The 21,078-nt window shown below is 41.2% G+C and overlaps 2 protein-coding genes across 3 annotated transcripts in view; both read right to left on the bottom strand.

Moving 5' to 3' along the window:
• Positions 1-59: 59 nt before the first annotated feature.
• ndufs2 (NADH:ubiquinone oxidoreductase core subunit S2) lies at positions 60-9,953 on the bottom strand. The gene is made up of 14 exons (XM_085451706.1): positions 9,809-9,953; positions 6,950-7,053; positions 6,352-6,542; positions 6,077-6,197; positions 4,416-4,528; positions 3,336-3,410; positions 3,095-3,172; positions 2,884-2,969; positions 2,455-2,574; positions 1,478-1,607; positions 1,087-1,182; positions 849-932; positions 380-437; positions 60-287 (listed from the first exon to the last, which is right to left on the bottom strand). Exons 1-14 carry the CDS (start codon positions 9,913-9,915, stop codon positions 250-252), a joined length of 1,401 nt encoding a protein of 466 aa, XP_085307832.1. The 5' UTR covers positions 9,916-9,953; the 3' UTR covers positions 60-249.
• A 1,204-nt stretch (positions 9,954-11,157) lies between these two features.
• Positions 11,158-21,078, bottom strand: part of kirrel1a (kirre like nephrin family adhesion molecule 1a) — a 32,591-nt gene continuing 22,670 nt past the window's right edge. The window contains exons 9-15 of one of the 2 annotated variants that reach the window (XM_085451702.1): positions 19,007-19,133; positions 18,632-18,732; positions 17,024-17,240; positions 16,568-16,675; positions 16,167-16,294; positions 15,762-15,875; positions 11,158-13,742 (exon numbers count right to left, since the gene is read on the bottom strand). In XM_085451702.1, the coding sequence (XP_085307828.1) occupies positions 13,080-13,742; positions 15,762-15,875; positions 16,167-16,294; positions 16,568-16,675; positions 17,024-17,240; positions 18,632-18,732; positions 19,007-19,133 (1,458 nt within the window). In that variant the 3' untranslated portion in view covers positions 11,158-13,079. The remainder of the gene's footprint in view (positions 13,743-15,761; positions 15,876-16,166; positions 16,295-16,567; positions 16,676-17,023; positions 17,241-18,631; positions 18,733-19,006; positions 19,134-21,078) is intronic. The other variant, XM_085451703.1, reaches the window with a different exon arrangement.

Genomic DNA, 21,078 nt, shown 5'->3' with positions numbered 1-21,078 from the left:
AGACTTTACGAAGCCTTAAGATGTCAACTTATCGCAGTGGGACAAAGAAAACAGATGCGTTTACTGTTCAGACATAAAATATTTATTAGGTTGATTTGGGCATTGTACATGAATGGTGATAAACGAAGCCGCCTGTCAAAAAGCTCACTACAGTGAAAAGAGAACAGGAAGAAAGCCCGTCTGACAAGATAGTGGTGTGACAGAGAGAGAGAGTCCTCGCTGGGGAAGCGACACATTAAGAGTATCGCTTTAACGGTCCACCTCTCCAAACACTATGTCCTGCGTACCTGCAAGAAGATAACACTCGATGTGAAGCAGCTCCGTTTGCACGCTCGCTTCTGCATGTCTGCAAGTATTTAAGTTATTGTGACATTCTCACCAATGATGGCCACCACATCTGCCAACATGTGTCCTTTGGCCATTTTATCCAGACCGGCCTAGAAAGAAGCAAACATGAAGTAACATTTAGAGCAAGTGAAGCTTCCAGTATGCACGAGAGCACAAAAGTTGTCTTAATTCATGAGATTATAGCCTCGAGTTATCACAGTAACGACTCAATTAGTTTGTTTATGCAACTTCAAACACATTTTTAGCCTTGTAAACCCAAATTCTAATGACGACGTTCAACTGCATTAGCTCGTTTACCCATGAGCTAAGACGAACAGGAAGGAAGCCGAGGAGAGCTTTGGACAAAAAAAAAAAAAAAAAAAAACTGCTCCGTAACGCTTAATAAAATATAGTTAATGAAGTCAAAGTAGCCTAGAGGACAAGCCGTTAAATGAGCTGAATAATTGATGGTGGGAGTATTTAATATTTCACAGTGTCGTGTGAAATTTTTAAGTACGCACCAAGTGAGCGAATCCAGGGGCTTTGATCTTGCAGCGATAGGGTCTGCTGGAGCCGTCTGAAACCATATATACACCAAACTCTCCCTGCAAGCCACACACACGCACACACAGACACACACACTCCAATAAGCATATTACACCACAACAAAGTCCCATCTAATTAAGACTCAAAAAGCCTTAGTCGTACACTTTGATGACTGCACAATTTGTCCTTATACTCTACACTGAGTGCTCTCACCTTAGGTGCCTCTACAGCTGTGTATGTGGCCCCTGGGGGGACCTGGTAGCCCTCTGTGTACAGTTTAAAGTGGTGAATCAGAGACTCCATGGACATCTAGCAAAATAACACAAAGTTTGTGGGGGAAAAAAGCATAAAAAGAAAAGAGCATCAGTGTATATTGAGGGAATGTTAACATTACAACAGTGAGGGGAAGTACAGGTGGTTTCCAGCCTTAAGTGCAGCCAAATTTAATTGAGTTTTACAATAAAACTGTCCTAACTCTGAAAAAGGACGAGTGAACACAAATTAACAAGAAATTGAAATAACACACGAGTGATGAAATACAGAGAAGAACGTAAATAGCCTGCAGGCTGCACAGCAAAAGAGGAAACCTCTCTACTCAACACACCTTCATCTCAGACCTCTTAGGCGGAGCCACTTTGGCATCATCCACCTTTATCTCGCCCTCTGGCATCTTGTTCATCGCCTGGTGCATGATCCTCAGGGACTGCCTCATCTCCTCCACTCTGCACAGATACCTGAGCCGCACACATACACACACAAGTAGCAGTAAACCACAGGACTGATGTTGCTCTACGCCACTACACGATATACACCTCAAACACTCTGCAGAGAAGGTGGAAGGCAGACGTTAGCAGCTCAGTCTGGCATCATCATGCTCAGAGTGCATTACACAACTACAGTACTACGGCATAGTATAGTACAGGTAATCGACCTGAAGGAGAAAAAAATAGTTCCCAGGGCCATTTTGACTGATTAAAACAGAAGTGGATGTGTTCCACTCATGCCAGTGAGACTGGTGAACCACAATGTGCTTTGTACGCAGCCACATGTTTAGTCACTCCAAGAGGGTGATCAGAAAATAGGTCAAACTCTGTGGACAAACGAGGTCGCCAACTTCTGCCGTCTGTGAGTGACGGCTCATTCTGATTATTTATGCTGCATTCATGAAAGCCAGGAGCATCAAGCTCTCACCGTGTAGGCACGTAAACCAGGATTCCTTTTAAACACAGTTGGCCAATAATGTCTCTGTGAAGCTTTCTGTTGCTAGGCTGAACGTCTGAGTTTTAAACTGGGTGACATATTTACTGCTAAATTTACATTGTGTTGCTTTGATCAGAAACAGAGATATGCGCCATGGCAGCTGCCGAGTGGTAAGACCTGGTTCTATAGGCAGCCTTTTGTAAAAAAGCAACAGATAAACTCACATAAATCACAAGTATTTCATTTCAAAAAGACTAAACTGCTCAATAATAAGAGACAGTAGAAGAATATATATAATAAAGAGACCAAATATTCTTCAGGTGTGCTCATACCCGGGCTGCTATAGAGAAGACTCGGGCTGTTTGTCTGGAGGAGTCTTACCTGTCATAGCAGTCTCCATTGCTTCCAATCGGAACGTCAAATTCCACTTCATCGTACTTGTCATAGGGCTGAGACTTCCTCAGGTCCCACTTGATTCCAGACCCTCGTAACATGACTCCACTGGTGGTGGGAAAAGCAGAGTGATGCATTTCAAGGTTTACAAACACATGTATTTCTAGCAGCTTCCAGAAGGAGACTATTTAAATGAATTATACAAACTGATTTCATAAGTTTATGGCAGATTGCACCATTATTAAGACTGAAAACACACGTTGCCTCTGACACAGCAGTGTCACTTCCCTTTAGGAGGGTTTGTTTATTCATTTAGAATGCATTTATAACAGCTCACTACTGTGCAAGTGAAGCCATCATTGTCATCAGTGTAACTTAATTTTCTAATATGTCAGTGAACTTTCATTTATGGGTTACCTGAAACCGTAGTTGAGGGCCTCCTCAGCAGAAACCACTCCGATGTCCACAGTGCGATTCTTCCAGATACGATTGTTGGTCAGCATCTGCATGAAAGAAATCCAACATGAATGTCACTTTAAATTTATTGCATCCACAAGCTCCACACGCCCATCGTGCTTGAGCTCACTGAGAGCTTGTGGAGAACTGAGGAGAACATGGAGTCATTCACCTCTTCAACTTCATCAATCCGAATGGAGAAATTCTTACACCACTCATAGATGTCATCCATCAGGCCAAGAGGCAAATCCTGAAACATATTCAAATGCAACAATATTATACTGATCTTTAGATTGCATCTCTCATCTATCTATCTATATAATCTATATGTATCTATAGATAGATTTTAAAAAGCATGTTTAGAGAAGTGTTGAACTTTCTAGTTATAAAAATGTAATGAATTCTTCTCCTACCTGATGTACGCCACCAGGCCTGACATATGCAGCGTGCATCCTTGCTCCAGACACTCGTTCATAAAACTCAAACATCTGAGAGGAGACAAGAATTAAAGATTTAAAGAGGAAAGAAAAAGAAAAAAACCCCACACATTTCCATGTACAGTAGTGTCACAGTCTCAGGATTAGTGGCAAAACTCATACGCTGGATTAGACGGCCTATTTTAAAAGAAAAGCTACAATCGTATGTACCAGTCGATCACGGTGATAGGTTATCATTTCACTGATGAATGCTGTTACAATCAAACAACTGAGACTCTCAATGAGTAGACTGAGGCTGGTGCCACTGCAATCAAGTGTCTAGTCAACAGACACTGAATGCAAGACGTTTGAAGTTCAGTGTGAAGTTTCTAGACTTTGATTATTCGGGGTACCATTGTTTTATCAGCATATTAGTACTTTATGCAACAGTGTAGCCGTAGATTTTGGAGGACTGCGTATTCCACCTGTTGTCAGGATTTATGATGATGCAGTTTTCATTTCACTAACACCAAATCCTTTGATGACCACTTACTACTGTGTTTGCTTGACTTGGCTGAACCCCTTAGTGAATCTGTGGGGTATTGTCAAAAAGAAGATAAGTAACACTCTGACCTAAAAACACAGACAACCCGAATCTCACTATCAAAGCAACCCGGAATTAAGTAACATCACCGTGGAGCCACAAACTCCTCATTTCATGCTACGCTGGATGCCGTAAACCAGGATTCTCTTCAGATCATCACATTGTATCGCCAGCAGAAGATTCAGACTCAAGCGGTTGACTCATTTTACAGTCCTGTCATTTTTGGGACACTTTCAGTGACTCAGTGAAAATGTGAAGTCAGACGTGGCCCACATCCTGACTCACACACAGGATATTGTTGAGTAAACACCTGAAGAGCTGAAGGTCACTGTGCCACTAACTGATGAGAACATAGCTACTGTTTATGAATCAAAGATACAGCGATTTTGGGAGCGGGCTTGACTCAACAAAAAAAAACTAGAACAATCCCCAGATTAGAACCACAGTACACCTTGTGATTGTTGTTCCGTTACCTTCTCTCGCTCCTCGAACATCCAAAAGAAGGGAGTCATGGCGCCAATGTCGAGAGCATGTGTGGTGATGGCCATGATGTGGTTCAGGATGCGAGTCAACTCTCCATACAGCACTACAAACGACACAGAACAGAGCTCAACAAACTGGAAACAGGTTCCAGCTGCTCACTGGTGAAGTTTTACTTTACTTTCAGTTCAACATGTTTTGTTAGTGTCCACGTAAAATAAAATAAAATAAAAAAATCTACTTAAACACTTCAATGCTTCTTGAAATTAGATTGGTGATTACTTGGTCAAACAATCAATTCAATCAGATAAAAAAGCCCCAGGAACACTAACTGAGTGCAAGAACAGAGGCATGTTAGCTCTAGATAGCTCGTATGTCAAGTTAACTCTTCACAAATAGAGCCTAAACATTAAAGGCAGGTACACAACACAACAGTCAACACAGTAGTTGACGCTTTTTGTTGCCAGACACGACTTTAAAGTGATCCTCTTTGAAACAAAACTACGACTCTGATCCTTGGTTCTCACTGTTTCCTGTTGAGGAAGAATCCAAGCAACCACAACTACATTTTCCAATTCTCCACATTGGAAAATGTAGTCTTTTCAGATCTTCAAGTTCATGTACGTTGTGCAATTGTGGCTGCCTGATCTCTACCAGAAACCTCATTTGTTCCGTACAAGGCTAAAGGTGAGAGGCACGTGTCTGTGGCACAGAAACACACTGAGCGTACATCTCCGTGCAGCCTATGCTGTGAACTTTGTAATGGACCAATAGAAGACAGTAGCAGCGCTTATGTTTAGTTAGCGCCCCCTAGTGTGTCATTTTTAACTGCATCTTAAAGCAAAGGGTCAAAAACAAACATACCAGACAAAGAAAACTGCTGTTGGAAACTCAAAAAAATGTAAACGTTTGTTAAATGCTCATGAAATCAAGCTTTAAAAGGGGTTTTTTTTGCCCAGTGAAGGTCTTACACTTCCAGAGAAAAGAATGCTGCGCAAGTACCATGAAAGTGCACAACATTAAATTTGATTCATCTTACAGTCATAACAATAATGTAATGCATACTTTATTAATCCCCATAGGGAAATTACTCATCTGCATTTAACCCATTCACTCAGTGAATGGGTACCTCGGGGTAGCCGTTTAGTAGATTCAAACCCCCAACCTTCCAATCATGGGGCGACCACTTTAGGTCACGAGCAGTTGTCTAAGCATTTCACTGCATATCGTACTGTGTATGACTGTGTACGTGACAAATAAAAATTTGAATTTGAATTTACCCACTATCCCTGCCCCTAGCTATATTTATATTTATTTCATTTATAGCATTTTTATTTTTTTCTATTTTCTGACAGACTTAATAGTCTGTCAGAAAATAGAAAGAAAAAAAAAAACAGTTTCCTTCAGCTAAATACACAAACTAAAGATAAAAAAAAATGTAGATATGAGTACATAAGTGCAAACTACATTGTAATTAAATAAAAAATTATAATAATATAATAATAATATAATAATTTATAAATTATTACAAATTGTAATAATTTATAAAATGCAAATTTGGCATTAATAGTGGTTAAATAAGACTTCCAGAATAATGTTTTTTTAAATATTTTTTCTTCAGGAGTTTTCATATTTGACCACTCATGCTCAGTACCTCTGATCCACTGTGCACGGGGTGGGGCCTGGATGTTGAGCAGCTTCTCCACAGCCAGAGAGTAGGCTTGCTCATTACACATCATGGAAACATAGTCCAGGCGGTCAAAGTAGGGCAGAGCCTGCAGCAGAACGTGTTTTATTTAAATGAGGATGGTTACAAAAATAATACAAACTGCCCCTACACTTACATGCATACAAAATAATTTAACAGGTATGTAATGGCTGGAAGTTGGCGAGTACAAAGACCACTTAAGTCATCCCATTGTTCAGTACCTGCAGGTATGTCTTATACTCGATTAGCTTTTCTGTGCCACGATGCAGCAGGCCAATGTGTGGGTCACATTTCTTGACAGACTCCCCGCTGAGCTCCAACACAAGACGCAGCACACCGTGAGCTGCAGGATGCTGAGGGCCGAAGTTAATCGTCAGGTTGGACACCTCCTTCTCTGCAGGAGGATCTTTGTCTGAAAAACAAAGAGCACAAAACAGCAAACTAAAGTTCGACCAGTCTGACAGACCAGCACGTTTGTTTTCATCAAACAAATAACCATAATGCGGAACAAGCTGCCCAAACTATGAGCACATCTTAAATCAAGTGCACTGTGGAAATAGAAACGCGTAAGTCAGACACTGAATACCTGCCTCCCATCTTAATGAAGGCTGGCAGACAGAAAACACAGAGGACAAAAATGGAAATAAGTCAAACGTTTTACCGTTCTGTCTCTGCCAAAGGCTGACATGATACATTTAGACTTGGACTGTGTTCAACTCTCCCGCAGTCTTGGCAGCTCATTATTTTCCCTTTCAGTTACAATTAAAAGAAAAAAGTAATATTTGAAACGAGTAGATGTTGGTGAACAGCAGTCTTTACCATTCCACGGGGGCGGTGTCCACTTCTCATTAACAGCAGTGGGGTACATGACTGCACCAGCGAACTGCTCCGTCCACTCCACATCTGGCTGCCATTGTTTCTGCCTGTGAAACACAGCAAGGTTATTTTTAAGGCGATGTAGGTATGAGGCTGGGTGGCGACCTTTATCAGTGCTAACACGATCCTGCAGTACAAAAAGGTGGTGCCTCAGGCTACCTACGCGCTGCTTAAAGCCTTAACCTCATTATCAGATGTTACTTGGAACTGAGCCTGCCAACCTGAGGACTGATCGTTAGAAGTAGCTCATCAAGGAAACATGCAGAGATGGAAAGTTTTCTTCGTGAAAAACAAAATATGTCAATGATTCAGTAGTTTGGAGGGCCACCTTTTGCAGAACTTAGGTCGAGTAATTGTTTTGTGCATCACTTTATCAGTCTCTCGTGTCATTGTGGAGGAATTTTGGCCAAGTTTTTTTTTTTTACAATGCGGCTTCAGATCATTGAGGTCTGCAGGCTCTCCTAAGATCTCCCGACAGTGTTTCAATGAGGTTGAGGTTTGGACTTTGAAACTTTGTAGATTTACTTCTGCGACTGGAACAGCTATCCCTCATTTACTCATTTTAAGTTTTCACTCATCCATTCAGAGTCAGCGGATGCTGAAGAGTGTGCAGATGTCACCAACTTTCTGCAGAGCAAATCTCTACAGACCTCCATACTTCAATGGGCTTCGGATTAGCTAAAGAACAGTGCGTAAAGACCTTCATGGAATCGGTTTTTATCGTCGAGCAGCTGCATTGAGTGGTATAAAACTCTCCATCCCTGGAAACTAGAGCAGTGGAGACGTGTTCTCTGGAGTGACCAATCACACTTCTGTCTGGCAATCTGAAGGACGAGTCTGGGTTTGGTGGTTGACCGGAGAACGGTACTTGTGTGACTGCACTGGATTATGGTGTGGAGTTGTTTTTCAGGAGTTGGGCTCGGCCCTTTAGTTCCAGTGAAAGAAATTCTTAATGTTTCAACATATCAAGACATTTTGGACAATTTCCTGCTCCAAACTTTGTAGGAACAGTTTGGGGATTTCCCCTTCCTGTTCCAACATGATTGTGCACCAATGCAAAAAGTAAGGTCCATAAAGACAAGGATGAGTGAGTTTGGTGTGGACGAACTTGACTGGCGTGGATAGAATCCTGACCTCAACCCGATAGAACATCTTTGGGATGAACTAAAGGAGAGACTGAAACCCAAGCCTTCTCGTTCAACATCAGTGCATGACCTCACAAATGTACTTGTGACAAAATGATCAAAAATTCCCATAAACACACTCTTAAACCTTGCGGAAAGCCTTCCCAGAAGAACTGAACCTGTTACAGCTGAAATTCTGTGCAGACATAATATTAAATCCTATTGATGAATTTCATATGTGTGTGAAGGCAGATAAGTACGTATGGAAACACTCTTATCCCACGCAAAAACAAACACACACTCAAAACTACCACCAGGTTTATGAAATGTGTGCACCGGCCTATTTTGGTCTTGCCATTGTGTGTATGTAAGTAAATCAGAATCACTCTGAACCAGCAGGCTTGTGCACTCTGCATACTGCCAAGGCCCCATGTCTACATAAGGAAATACGCTGAGCTCCAGGTAAAGTGGAAAAAGTGGTAATAATGCAAGAAAGAAGCCTGAAGACACTGAAACAACTGTGTACGAAAAGGAAGCCAGAAAAGGTACAGCCTTCCAAAGACTTTGCATGAGAGCAACAATGCAATGAGAAAAAAACCACAGATCCTCCAGAATATGTGGGACAATGCCAAAACTGTAAGTGATGTCATTCAGCAAATCACTGATTTGTGCGTGAACTTACATACTATTATTAAATGATAATTAAATCTTGTGGGGGGTTTCAGAAGCAACTTTGCAAACTTTTTCTCTGGGAACTGTCATGAATTTAAACACTTAACATGCTAACTCAGGCCTGTACAGTCTAAGATGGAGCTCTTGGGATTTTCCAGTTCCTCTGAGCACTGCACAGCCTGACCGTGGATTGCATTCGTTGGGATTTCCACCCCTGGAAAGAATGTGGCGTTGTATTAACACACACCTGAGTGCTCTAAAACTAGCAAACAGCTAGTTTGGTAACATTTGCGGATCAGTTATTCAAATGCATTTGATTAGCACCATCTGGCTGCTCTGTGCCCTCCTAACTCCTATAGAAGTAGTAAGCATGTACATGTTTTTGACAGCACTGCATGAGTCCTGTAACATACAGCCACGGTAATAAAATAGCACGTATTAATGCTGAATATTACAAATATACAGAGGCATAAATATGTCAGTAACTAGCATTGCATAATGCTAGTTACAGGTTTATATCCCCCTGAATTTGGTTCAGAGACCTTCTGAAGCCCTGAGCTGAGTTAAACATAGCGTACTACACCTCCAAAATCATCCAAATTATCTATTTATTTTCATCCTTGTGCCAAAACCTTTAATTTTCTGTCTATGCGTTAAAACCATTTTGACCTCACTGACCATGAAACACCGATGTAGTAAACACTGACACACGCTGACAGCAGATCTCCAGTTAACCCGACAGTGGGAGATGCGGACCTATGCTCTAAACAAGCTGCTGAGGGCACTCGTTATAGCCAAGCAGCCAATAAATATGTTTTTCATTTATTTTCATACTACTAAACTGCACAGGGCGAGCCCTGCGATGTTTTATAGAAGCAAAGCCGGATTATGTAGCGTTTTGCTAGCATGAGCCTCTCGGCATGCACATCTGTGAGGAGCTAAGCGAAGACCGTCATGAGGACAAAGATAACTCGTGGAGTCACGGTTTGTCTTTTTGCTATCATACCTGTTCTGCAGCAGCGCACAGCCAGGGCTCAGCACATTATGGCCTAATAACAATTTTGTTGAAGGACGTCCGAGTTTGCTAAGCGACCTCAACATTGTGGCCGCCATCTTGGCTGTTAGACAACCTCCGGCCAGTGACGTAGGAGAGTTTCCTCTTCTGTAGTCGTGGTGTCGTGTCTGCCACCTGTCGGTAAATGTAGTTCAATTCATTGTTTTCTATTTTTATGTCTACGAAGATTTAAAAATATAAAGAATTATTAATATTATATATATATATATATATATATATATATATATATATATATATATATACATATATACATATATATATATACATATATACATATATATATATACATATATACATATATATATATACATATATACATATATACATACATACATATATATATATATATATACATATACATATATACATATATACATATATATATATATATATACATATATATATATATATATATATATATATATATATATATATATATAATAAAATGAAAGTAACAATTTAATATCATAACTTACATTTTTACATCAATAATTCTCACTTCTAATTCTCACTGAGGTCTTTTAAGTGGATTTGGCATGTTCTCCCAGGTACTCTGGCTTGCTCTCACTGTCTACAAACATGCAGGTGGTTAATTTGTATTGTATTGTATCTTTATTTTGAACATGTTAAAATAGTACAAAAACAGAAAAACAAGACAAACAAAAAAAGCAAATCAAAAGGAAAACAAAACATTAATAATAATAAATAACTTACATGTTAATAAAGGAACAGGAAGATGCATAAACTTATTTAATCCCAATCCATCATTTAGTTACTAATAGTTATACTAATAGTTAATTGGTTATTCTTAATTTGACCACAGGCATGAATACAAGCTTGAATGGTTGTCTGTCTCTCTGTCCTGGATGGATATTGCACTTATATTATCATACAATGGTGCATCCAGTCAATAATCCATGTGCAGTCTTGGTTGTATTTAAACTTAACTATAATTAGATCCTAATAAATATGGGAAGAATTTGAATGATTACCCCCATGCTGGTAACCTCTAGCAGGTACATTGGATATAAAACAGCAGTGGAAGGTAAAAAGAATCACAGGCTATTGAACTTACTCAATGTTTTTACAAAACCAGCCAAAATTAGGACCCCAAAATTAGATAAAGTATTAAAAGTTTATTATTATTTTTCTAAAACACTTTGTACTGCCATCTATAAACATACTACAGACTTATAATGGACTCTCCAATGAAGAATTGAAGCTCCAGCAGTGCATGTTAAAAAAAATCTCCACCTACTCAAAGATGACAAATGCCACACTTTATAAAAAACAGTGCTTTTATTTATGTAATACTGTGGAAAAATAATTACATACCATTTTTAAAAAATATTGAAGGTAATGAAATTAAAAAATGAGAGTTTGATAACGTTCGTTGTACATCTTTTGAACAGTTTTCTCTGCTACGAAGAACAGTACAATAAGATAAACATTGGATTTTTCTAAATTCAAAGACACAATAATACAGGATACAGTCCTACCAGAGGTATAAAAGTACTGTAACAGGATTGTGAGAGAAATGATATGGACGTATACTTTAAACACACACACACACACCCACACACTTTTAGACACAGACATGCACACACGCAAGTGCATACAATAGTGACGCGAGCGCTCCGATTGGGGCGCCGCGTGTTTAAAGTATGCTTCCCGTACACGCGCAGTCATTCACGCATCTATACAAACACGCTGTACAAATCGATGTGCGCGCCTACGCCCACGCACTCCCCCTTGATCCTTCTCTCTCTCGCTCTCTCACACACACACACACACACACACACACACTCGCACGCCCACACGCTCACAGTCATACACTACTACATGTCAATATTGTGGACAAGCCTTCATTAAACCTCTCCTTACACATTCTCCTCTGGCCATTTTTGGCAGACGGACGATGAGGAATGATTCAAAAATGGAAATGTATGACATGTTCCTCTATAAGGCCACTCTAAACCCAACATCTGTGTTTTCTCTCTCCGTCTGCACCAGGCTTGTAGTTCGGAGCTCGGAGATAAAGGCTCCAACCTACAAAAAACTGTCTGGGAATGACTCAAGGCCCCCAAGCCTGGTTTGTAAAGCAACAGCCGCCAATAGTAGGAGCTTCTACTGCATATACATGGTCTAAGGTGAAGAACAACATGAACACTTGGCACTAGGTTTCTTTTATACACTGATACAGCCTTCTGATGTGAAACACAACCTGAATTCAGGCTCTTCTGTTGGCACTCTTGTCTCAGTGGATTTCCCTCAGGCCCGAGCTACGTGCGCTCTCGTTCAAAGTTTTGGTCCGTACGTACACATTACATGTTTTTACACTGACAAAAATAATTCTGTAATGTTAAAAAATAGAATACAAAGCTCTAGTCTTGTGTGCAAATAAAAAGAAGACATAACACAGATATAGATGTCTAAGACGTCTAAGCATGAATACTGTTGATGCAGTGCAAAATGACGACAACCCCCCCGAGCCCCCCCGCCCCTCCCCAGCCCAACAGTCCCCTACCCTGCCTGACAGGCATGACGGCCAAGTGCCACTGTACACAAGGGCGCGCTGGGCTACTATGTATATGTGCTCTATGATCACTGAATAAGTCAACCAGCAAAAAGGAAAGTTAAAATGACGGCCAGGAATGACTTCCACCGGTTGAGGTTTCTTCCGATCAGTTTGTACTATGTTTTTCAGTTTGCTTTTAAGACGCTCTCTCATCATTTTACAACGTCAGTTCACAGCAAAGGCTATGGGCTCCAAAGATCAGCGATCTCTTGTCCTCTCTCGGGTTCTTGCTCTCATTACCCATCTTGATTGTGACTTGCACCGTCCGCTCTTTCAGAGCTCAGATTTACAAACGCATCGGGAGTGAGGGAATTCCAGACTGTGGAATTTCCCTTCCCTGTCTCATTAAGCTCCTTCCTATCCACCCTCTCTTTTGCTCGCTCCTTGCTTGTTTCCCCTACCCCCGTCTCACGGGCATGGTTGTCTGACTTTGTGCCTGTGTGTGTGTGTGTCATGTTTTTTTTGTCTTCTGTAGTTGTGTTTGTGTTTAGTAGGGTGTGTTCATGTTAGTGTGTGATAATGTGTGCATGTCAATTTGTGACTGAGTGTTTTCAGGTGTGACTCTATTTATAAGATGCTTCCTCATGCGCAGCTAAGACTGTGAGGCGGGTATGCATCTCTGTCTCACACGTGAGTCTGCATCCGCTGTGTGTGCCGGCTGTGGGAGTAGTCAGAGTGTTGTGAGGTGTAGGAGAAGCGAGTGGAGCTGCCGTACTTTCCTAGTCCAGTCTCTGATCCCGAGGGAGCTGGGCCTCCTGGGCCAACCCCAACCCCAGGGCTGCCCACCCCAGATCCTACCCCGTACATCTCATAAGACGGGCCGGCTTCCAGAGGAGCCAAGCTGGATGGTGCAAAACCCATTCGGTAGGTCTGGTAGTGCGAGGGGTATCCATAGTTGTCGTAGGCCAGCTGGGAAGTGGAGTCCAAGAGGCTGCAGTCTCCAGGGAATTCACTGGTGGCAGGGGCAGGGTTAGCCGGGGGCTGCTGGCTCTGGCCCCCGCGGGTGAAGGTGTTGAACTGGGCGTAGCTGATGTGGGACAGTCTGGAAGGCGGTCGCGGGTCGTAGCAGGCTTGTGGGCGTCCGGGTGACGTGAGGGGGCCAGGGGGCCCTGGGGCTCCTCCGCTGGCTGTGGCACCTGAGCCACCAGTGCTGCTGCTGATAGATGCAGCTCCCCCTGGTGTTCCCGTGGGGGAGCGGTAGTCAGAGTAGTGCATGGTGGAATGGGAGGCAGGACGGACTTCATCGTGGGTGGAGGCTCGCACATTATAATAGCCATTGGTGGGGTCCTGAAGAGAGAAACAAGACAGCAGGAAACAAAAGAAAGAATGAGTAAAAAGAGTTCAGAGAGTTTATTTTTAATGATTTTTTAACAATTTAGCAAAGTTCAAAGGTCTCTGTAGTAAATCATGTTCCTTTCTGTTCTCTCAGAGACTTTTCTGTAGTCGTGGAAGGTCAGAGGTCAGGGCTAACCGCAAGTTTTAAGCTGTTTAACATCAAGGTGAAGATTCATTAAAATCGTGCTGTGTGGCCAGTTTGCTCCTTAATCGTGACTCAGCTGCTCGAGTCCTTTGCAGAAATGAGTGCAAATCGATTTCTTGGGAGTCTTCAAAAATGACACTCAAGGCTAAAGCACCCTGCATGATTCGTCTGCAGCACGGCCCTATCAAACCCGACAGCTGAGAGAACCGTGACATCGTGTCACCCTGCTTGTCAGTTTTTACATTTAGACTTTTATTTGCATGCGTAATAATTTTAATGAAAAGCTGGAAATTATGCACATAAAAATGTGTAACCAATATTTAACCAGTGGTCAAAATTATTATAGAAAGGAAGAGGATAGCATGTAAGAGTACACTGAGTATATCTCATTAGTTTCAGTTCAAATATTTGCTAACAGAAACACACGAGTTTCACCGTTTGTTTTATTGTTATGAATTTCACTCAAATATAAAATAACAAGAAAATGCACATTACACTAACGGTGTCCTAAAAAACTGACGATAACTGGGCCATTTAAAAATGAAATATCAATGATTTGTCAAAAATGAACCGATGATAAAACTGCAAATAACTGTATAATTTGTACATTATTCTACAGTTATGTTTACAGACTCTCTCTCACCTCCATGTGCTTATATTTTAAGTTTCATGTGCCAAAAAAGACAACACATAAGAATCATTTTTTTAAAGGTTTAGTAGCTTTAGTGCTATTATCTCTCCACCGTCTATATCTGGATGTTTTTAACTGCTGTTAGCAGCTCACAGAGATATCAACTTTCCAGTGTATATACAGAATTTGGGCTTTTATTTGGCAGGTATTCTTATTGTGTATTTTGTATCCCAGGAGACCAGATTAGTCAAGTTAACAATAAGAAGAAATTCTGATTCTTGCTGAATTTAAGCGTCCATGAGCAGCAGGACAACACGCAGGGCTGACCCCAGGATGCCTGCGTTAAAAATGAAACGATGCTTTCCTTGCTCACTACATCGCAATTTGCTCTTCAGCTCAATCTAACATGTTTCTGCAATTTCATTGTCTTTCAGACTTCTCTCCCACCCAACTTTGCTTCACTGTTTTGCTGCTTCAGGCAGCAGGAAGAACAAAATTTTTTTAAAAAGCAGTTGTCGGGGTGATCTAACAACCTCCTGGGGCGGATTCATGTCTCTGTTTCTTCAAAGTGATCCGAGGCAGCACTTCAGCTAGTGGGGTGGTTTGTTTGCCCTCACAAAATATTCATGGTGGGTGGAGGGTGGGGGCGCGGGGAGTTCAGAAGAACATTTTGGCAGCTGTTTGCGTGAAAATTCATTCATCACCTTAGCCCAACCCCACAGTGTCAAAATGTGTAAATGATTCATGCCAGCTAAATAGGCAGAGTGTGCTTGAACCTGGTTTGTTCTTTTAAACATTTCTTTCCAATTTATGGAGTTTTTGTCTTCTTCTGTGTTTTGTCTTGTAATGACTCTGCAGCCAGCTCGCTATGTAATCAGAGGGAAGAGTTACATCACAGTTGGACTGAGAGGGAAAGGCAGAAAAGACCAAAAGAGCTCCAGCAATTAAGGCCAGCTGCACTGAAAAAATTTGATCTTAAATATCCTACTCTAACATTCTCACAGATACTGAGTACAGCACTTACACTATTCCCAGCATACCACCAGCAAATGAGGCAGAACACATCTCTGCTGAAAAGACGATTAGCCCAAAGGAAAAATCTGGCTTCAGAAATCATACTTTTTTCCAACGTTTTGAAGAACACTCATTCCTGAACTGACATACGCAAATGTTTCTGGCATCTGTGTGATCTCACCTTGAGGTCATACTCCTGGCGGGTGTCCAGGGTGTCACTGCGGAGGTCAGACTTGAGCTCTATGTCATCTTTAAAGGGCTGATTGGAAGGAGAGAAGGACACAGAGGGGAGAAACTAAACCGTCAAACAACAAAACAAAACAAAAAAACAAAAACAAGGAGGAGACAGGAAAAGGGAAGGAGGCGACAGAGTGTGACAGGAGAAGAGAAAATGGGATTGAAAGTGTTAAAAAGGGGAGATTAAAAGGGAAAAAACATGGTGTTTTTCTTTAGTCAAAAGCCACAGTGTGGTGCAGGAAGAGGTTACCGAGTTAATCTGAGGGGTTTTTTCTACAACTACAGGCTGTGTAAACAGTATCCAACCCAAACACACACACACAGACGCACACACCCTGCCGCTTCTCACCGAGTACATGGCCTTGACCATGCGCGAAGCTGTGGACACGCTGCCGGAGTCCTCCTCTAAGCTGTGGGTCTCCTTGTTTATCGTTTCTACCTTGATGTCGGGCTTACCCAGCGTGACCCCGCGCCGACCTGGAAGCAAAACACGGCGAGGTTGAATGCAGCTTGACACACGCTTGTCAGTCGGTGTGTTTTCGTGAGCTGAAGGGAACAAGTTCAGAGGGGACCTGCATCCATACGGTGGAGAGGAAGTCGTAGGTGTTTGATTTTCTCTGGTTTGCTGCCCGTTTTTTGGCATTAAATGAAGCATTTAATCTGCGATGCTCCCTTAAAAGGCATGGGAAACAATGGATTTGCAGATTTTCTTTATAATGTACGTGAAAGCATATGGAGAGTACGACTCACTGCCTTTGCGTTGCCGGTAGAAAATGAGAACGAGGACCAGCAGGAATATGAACAAGAGGATGGTAGAGCCCACGGTCCCACCAGCTATTAGCCCCACTGGAACCTCCTCTGTAATGAGAGGGTGAGAGAGAGGAACAGTGAGTTACAGATGTCTGCTCTTCGCTGCAGCAGCAAGGCTTTAATGGAACAAATATTTTATGAAGCTACATAACAAGACATGTAAAATTTAATATATAAGCAGGAAACATCTTTTAGTCGCTATATGCATACACACAATCAGCTTTTACTATGATTTATGTGCATATTTTGTTTTAAACTCATACTCTAATCATTGTCTTCTTTCCTTGTGAAACTTCTGAATAATTGTGTTCACTTCTCCTTCCCACTAGATGGTCATTTCATTGAGATTTTCTCCAGAACACTGAAAAATGTTCTATAAATATATGTGAAACACACCGGTCTCCTCCAGCGTGATGATCATGGTGCCCGGGCCGAAGGAGTTCCAGGCCGTGCAGTTGTAAGTGGACAGGAAGTCGGACTCCATCACGTTGTTGATGGTGAGGGTGGAGAGGACGCCACCGCCCTCAGATGACAGTTTGCTCTGCTCCACTGTGTACCTCTCCAGCAGCGTCCCCTTCTCCTTCTCCCACACGTTTTCCTTCCACGCCCACACCTGACGCGCACGCACAAACCCCGTTAGACTAAATCAGATTCAATTAAAAGGCTTCAAGAGCAGATTCATTGTAGTCAGGAAAGCTGTGTAAGACCTGCTCAGTATAGAAAAAAAACATCACACTGTGTTTTGCACTAATGTCATGATTTTTTTGTAGCCGTGCAGGAGTCACTACTTCATTTCACTCCATAATAAAGTTACATAAATACTGTGACGAGTCCTACTCTTGCAACCATTATAGCAGGAGTTGTCCTGTGATACCGTCGTTACCATGGGAAACATATGAGGATATTATTATGACTTACTTTATGATTCCCACCCCAGCTATCAAATCACAGTCAAGTCAAATGCTTTCAGTTATGCATTTGTGCACAAATACATGTTAATGTGCTGTATTCAAGCACATTAAAGGGTACCTGAAACAGAACTGGTTACATAAAAGTGTTCACAGTATGGCTAATAAATGCAGAAGATCTAAGTAACTGGCAGTTTAATGATTTGTGCTATCGCCACACTACATTTTCAGTTTTTCAAACATGAATAAAAAAATTGAAATTACCGCTGTTTAAATATTTGCTTTTCTCAACACAACAGGGTGATCGTAGCTGTTAAGATATTTCTTTTCAAAAATGCCAACTGGCTATAATGTGTCACACTAACATTGTAGAATGACATGACAGTAATAGATGAATGAGCTGGTGAGAATCTTGCACACCCTCCAACCTTAAAGCCACTAAAAGCAGCTGTATTATTCAGCACTGAAGTACTGCGCTAAGGTGAGTTAATTATACATAAGCCCACATGTTTCCATAATCTGCCCACTTATTCGAGAGAAGGAGATTCTCTTGGCTGTGGCGTTTACTGGGACAACTGTTCTTCCCCAGTCTTTTATATTTTATAAATCTTTCTCTGCCCAAACCACCGCCACTTGCATTAGAAGCATGCAACGCAAGTCAGGATGGATCAGTCACAGAGGCGGGGGAGCCGCGGAGCTACTACTGCTGCGTTTCTCTGATACAACCAAGCAGGGAAAGCATCCAGGACGATTTCTGACGCAGAGCTAAAAGCGGGCCGGCTTAGTGTTGGTTTGTTTATGTGATGGGATGGAAGAACATTCTAGGAGAGTTTAAGGGTGAGTCACCACTCAAATAGAAAAGGGGACAGTGTCGGTGCCTAAAAGCATTCGCCATGCAGGAAAAGAACCATTTACGAAAAGGAAGGTACAGTAACCATAAAATAGATACTGCTGTCGGACTAAAAGGCACAACCTTGTTGTCTCTGTGACCAAAGCTTCTCCTGGTTTGGCGTTTTTCTCGGTCTGGACTAAAATGTAGAAAAAATTATCTTCGGTTTTTTTTTGCCACAAATGAGTCACATTTCCTTTCACTTACTATCTTATCTGGAGGAGGTGTACTAGCTATGTAGCATTTCACCTCTCCTCTCTCTCCTCTCCCGGCATACTGGACTGGATCACTGGAAATGATGGGTGGGCCTGCAGGGAGAGAACATGTGGATGCATTTAACAAAAATGTAAAAGAAACTACTAAAAACCGCTAAACCCAAGCTTATTGCTCGTTTCTTTTTTTAACTGTTGACCTTACGGACCTGTTCAAAAGGAGGTGTAGGATGGTCAAAAACAAGTGCCCACCACTTTAGACATATAGCAATTTTTTTTTCTTTCAATTACAGAGACGCTGACCTTTTCGAAAGTACAACATTTTCGTTTACAAGCAGTGACACATTAAACTGTGTTGATGTTTGCTGACCGTTGACTGTGAGCGTGACCTCAGTCTCTCCTACTCCAATCCGTGGGACGATAGCCTTGCATACATACTGGCCAGCATCCGCCTGGCTTACCGACTTCAGAAACAGCTGATTGCTGTTACTCAGAACCTGTGGGGGAGTGAAAAAAGAAATATAAACAAGGCATCTGCAAAACTGCAGCAAGGAATAAACAGAATAAAGGTCCACATGTACAGTGTATAGGGAGAAAAAAGGTCCATGTGTATTATCTCAAAAGATCCCATCGTAGATAGTATTTAAGTATACATGTTCTTCCACTCTGACTCTAAATTGCCAACAATGCAAACATGCACATCCAATTTTAACCTATTACAAAGGTTTTGAAGACGCTTAGCAACCAAATCCATCTGAAAATTAGCCATGTTAAATTATGTCTAAATATGTAAGCATGTAGAAAGAAAAACACCTGAACGAGTTTGATTATACAGATGTGGTTTTTGGCCAAGGCAGACCACAGTTTCCAAACAAAGACATGTAACAAGCCCATTTCTTTTACTGTCTTAGTGATGGTCTCTTCCCCACTGTAAGTCACCGCAGCTAACATAAACAGCCTTATTGCTAACCAAACAGTCCATGGTGACACTTATGGTAGCAACAGCACAAAGAGGTAACTGCTGATCCTCAAAAATTCAGTCAGATATAAAGCCAGAAACTGCAGTGTGCCGAATAACCATTAGAGGCTGGTTCCAGACGCAAGTCAATCCTCAAAGAGCCCCATGTTGAGCCTCTGAGATCTGAGCTGTCATTGGTGCCCACCATAACTCTAACCCTAGGCAAAACAGAAGCATTATTTTTGCTTTTATTAAAAGCTTGTGTTAAAGTTTTGGCAAATAATCCATAAAGAGTCAAAGTGACACACACCAAAATTCATTCCATAAATGCCTGCTTTACCTTTCTGCAAAGGTTAGAATAGGGTTCCCTCTATAATGGCTTAGATCTCAGATCATTTTAAACTCAAAAAAGAAGAAAACAAAAAAAGAAACAGGGTGTTGGCCAAAAATATGGAGGTCCAGAAGACTCAGAGATCAAATAAAGCATTTTGTGATGTTTATTTTATTTATTTAGACAGTAATTTAATCAACATCCAAAGGAGGAATTATAGATATTTAAGAAAGAATATATAAGAAATATAAATACTTCTAAATTAACTATTAACCCATTAATAAATACTTCAAATAGAAAAAAGGATTTACAGAACAAAAATAACTCTCAATAAAAAAACATTTCAAATTTACAGTGTAAAGAATTGATTTTCAAAAATGCTATTTAAAAAGAGGAATTGTGTGTAAAACAAAAATGGCAGTAGACACGGGCTCATCAGTCCAGATGTTAACACATAATTTTCTGATGCTTGAAGCCTTAAAAGACTTGACAGGGCGATTATGTCTGTCAGTCCTTGTATTGCTGCGCTCTATCAAGAGAAAGGCTAAAGATGATGCTATTGATTTCAGTTCATTTGTCTTACTTACACAAGTGCACGCACTTTGACACAAATCTAAGCAATGAAAACCATTTAAGGAGCACTGTACACCTAGCCATCAAAGGTTTAATAACATACCGTAAGTCCTGCAAAATCACACCACATCTGATGTATGAGTTTGGTAGATTTGCTTATTGTCAGTAAATCTCAAACCATTTGAAAGCCTGTTTATTTTCCCTTAAATTGTGCCACATTTGTAAAGAAAATGCATTTGTCGGTTGAGCAGCAGAGTTGTGTATGTGGGTTGCACCCATGAAAAATCTGCCAAATCTTCTTTTATACATCAGAGTTATTCAAATGTATCAGCAGTTGGATGTCACTGTTAAGTGAATGGTGAAAGTGACCTGCAAGTATTTTTGACTCTTTCTTTTTAGAATTCATCAGCAGCTGCTGAGGAACGTATTTGAATATTTCCTTGAATCTCTTCTATGCCACTTTCCTTCACCTTAAAGCTGAGGGATGGCTTAATCCTGGCGAGGAGACAAACATCAGTGTTTTGCATCCTCTGTGCAACAACCACTCATCAAGATCAGCCAGAAGTCTATACCTGTCTAC

The sequence above is a fragment of the Copadichromis virginalis genome, linkage group LG3 (assembly GCF_057382275.1).
Source record: "Copadichromis virginalis isolate Kocher_CV1m ecotype Utaka linkage group LG3, C_Virginalis_male_GT1.1, whole genome shotgun sequence".
Classification (NCBI taxonomy): Eukaryota; Metazoa; Chordata; class Actinopteri; order Cichliformes; family Cichlidae; genus Copadichromis; species Copadichromis virginalis.
The sequence above is the reverse complement of the archived record's forward strand: the minus strand, read 5'-3'. Positions and strand labels throughout refer to the sequence as shown.

What these genes read in the sequence shown, in the direction of transcription:
- ndufs2 (XM_085451706.1), bottom strand. Translation starts at nt 9,915, where the DNA reads ATGGCGGCCACAATGTTGAGGTCGCTTAGCAAACTCGGACGTCCTTCA. An exon ending in GGATTGATGAAGTTGAAGAG is followed by an intron (nt 2,970 to 3,094) that starts GTGAATGACTCC and finishes TCTTTCATGCAG; the next exon opens with ATGCTGACCAACAATCGTAT. An exon ending in CTAAGAGGTCTGAGATGAAG is followed by an intron (nt 1,183 to 1,477) that starts GTGTGTTGAGTA and finishes TTATTTTGCTAG; the next exon opens with ATGTCCATGGAGTCTCTGAT.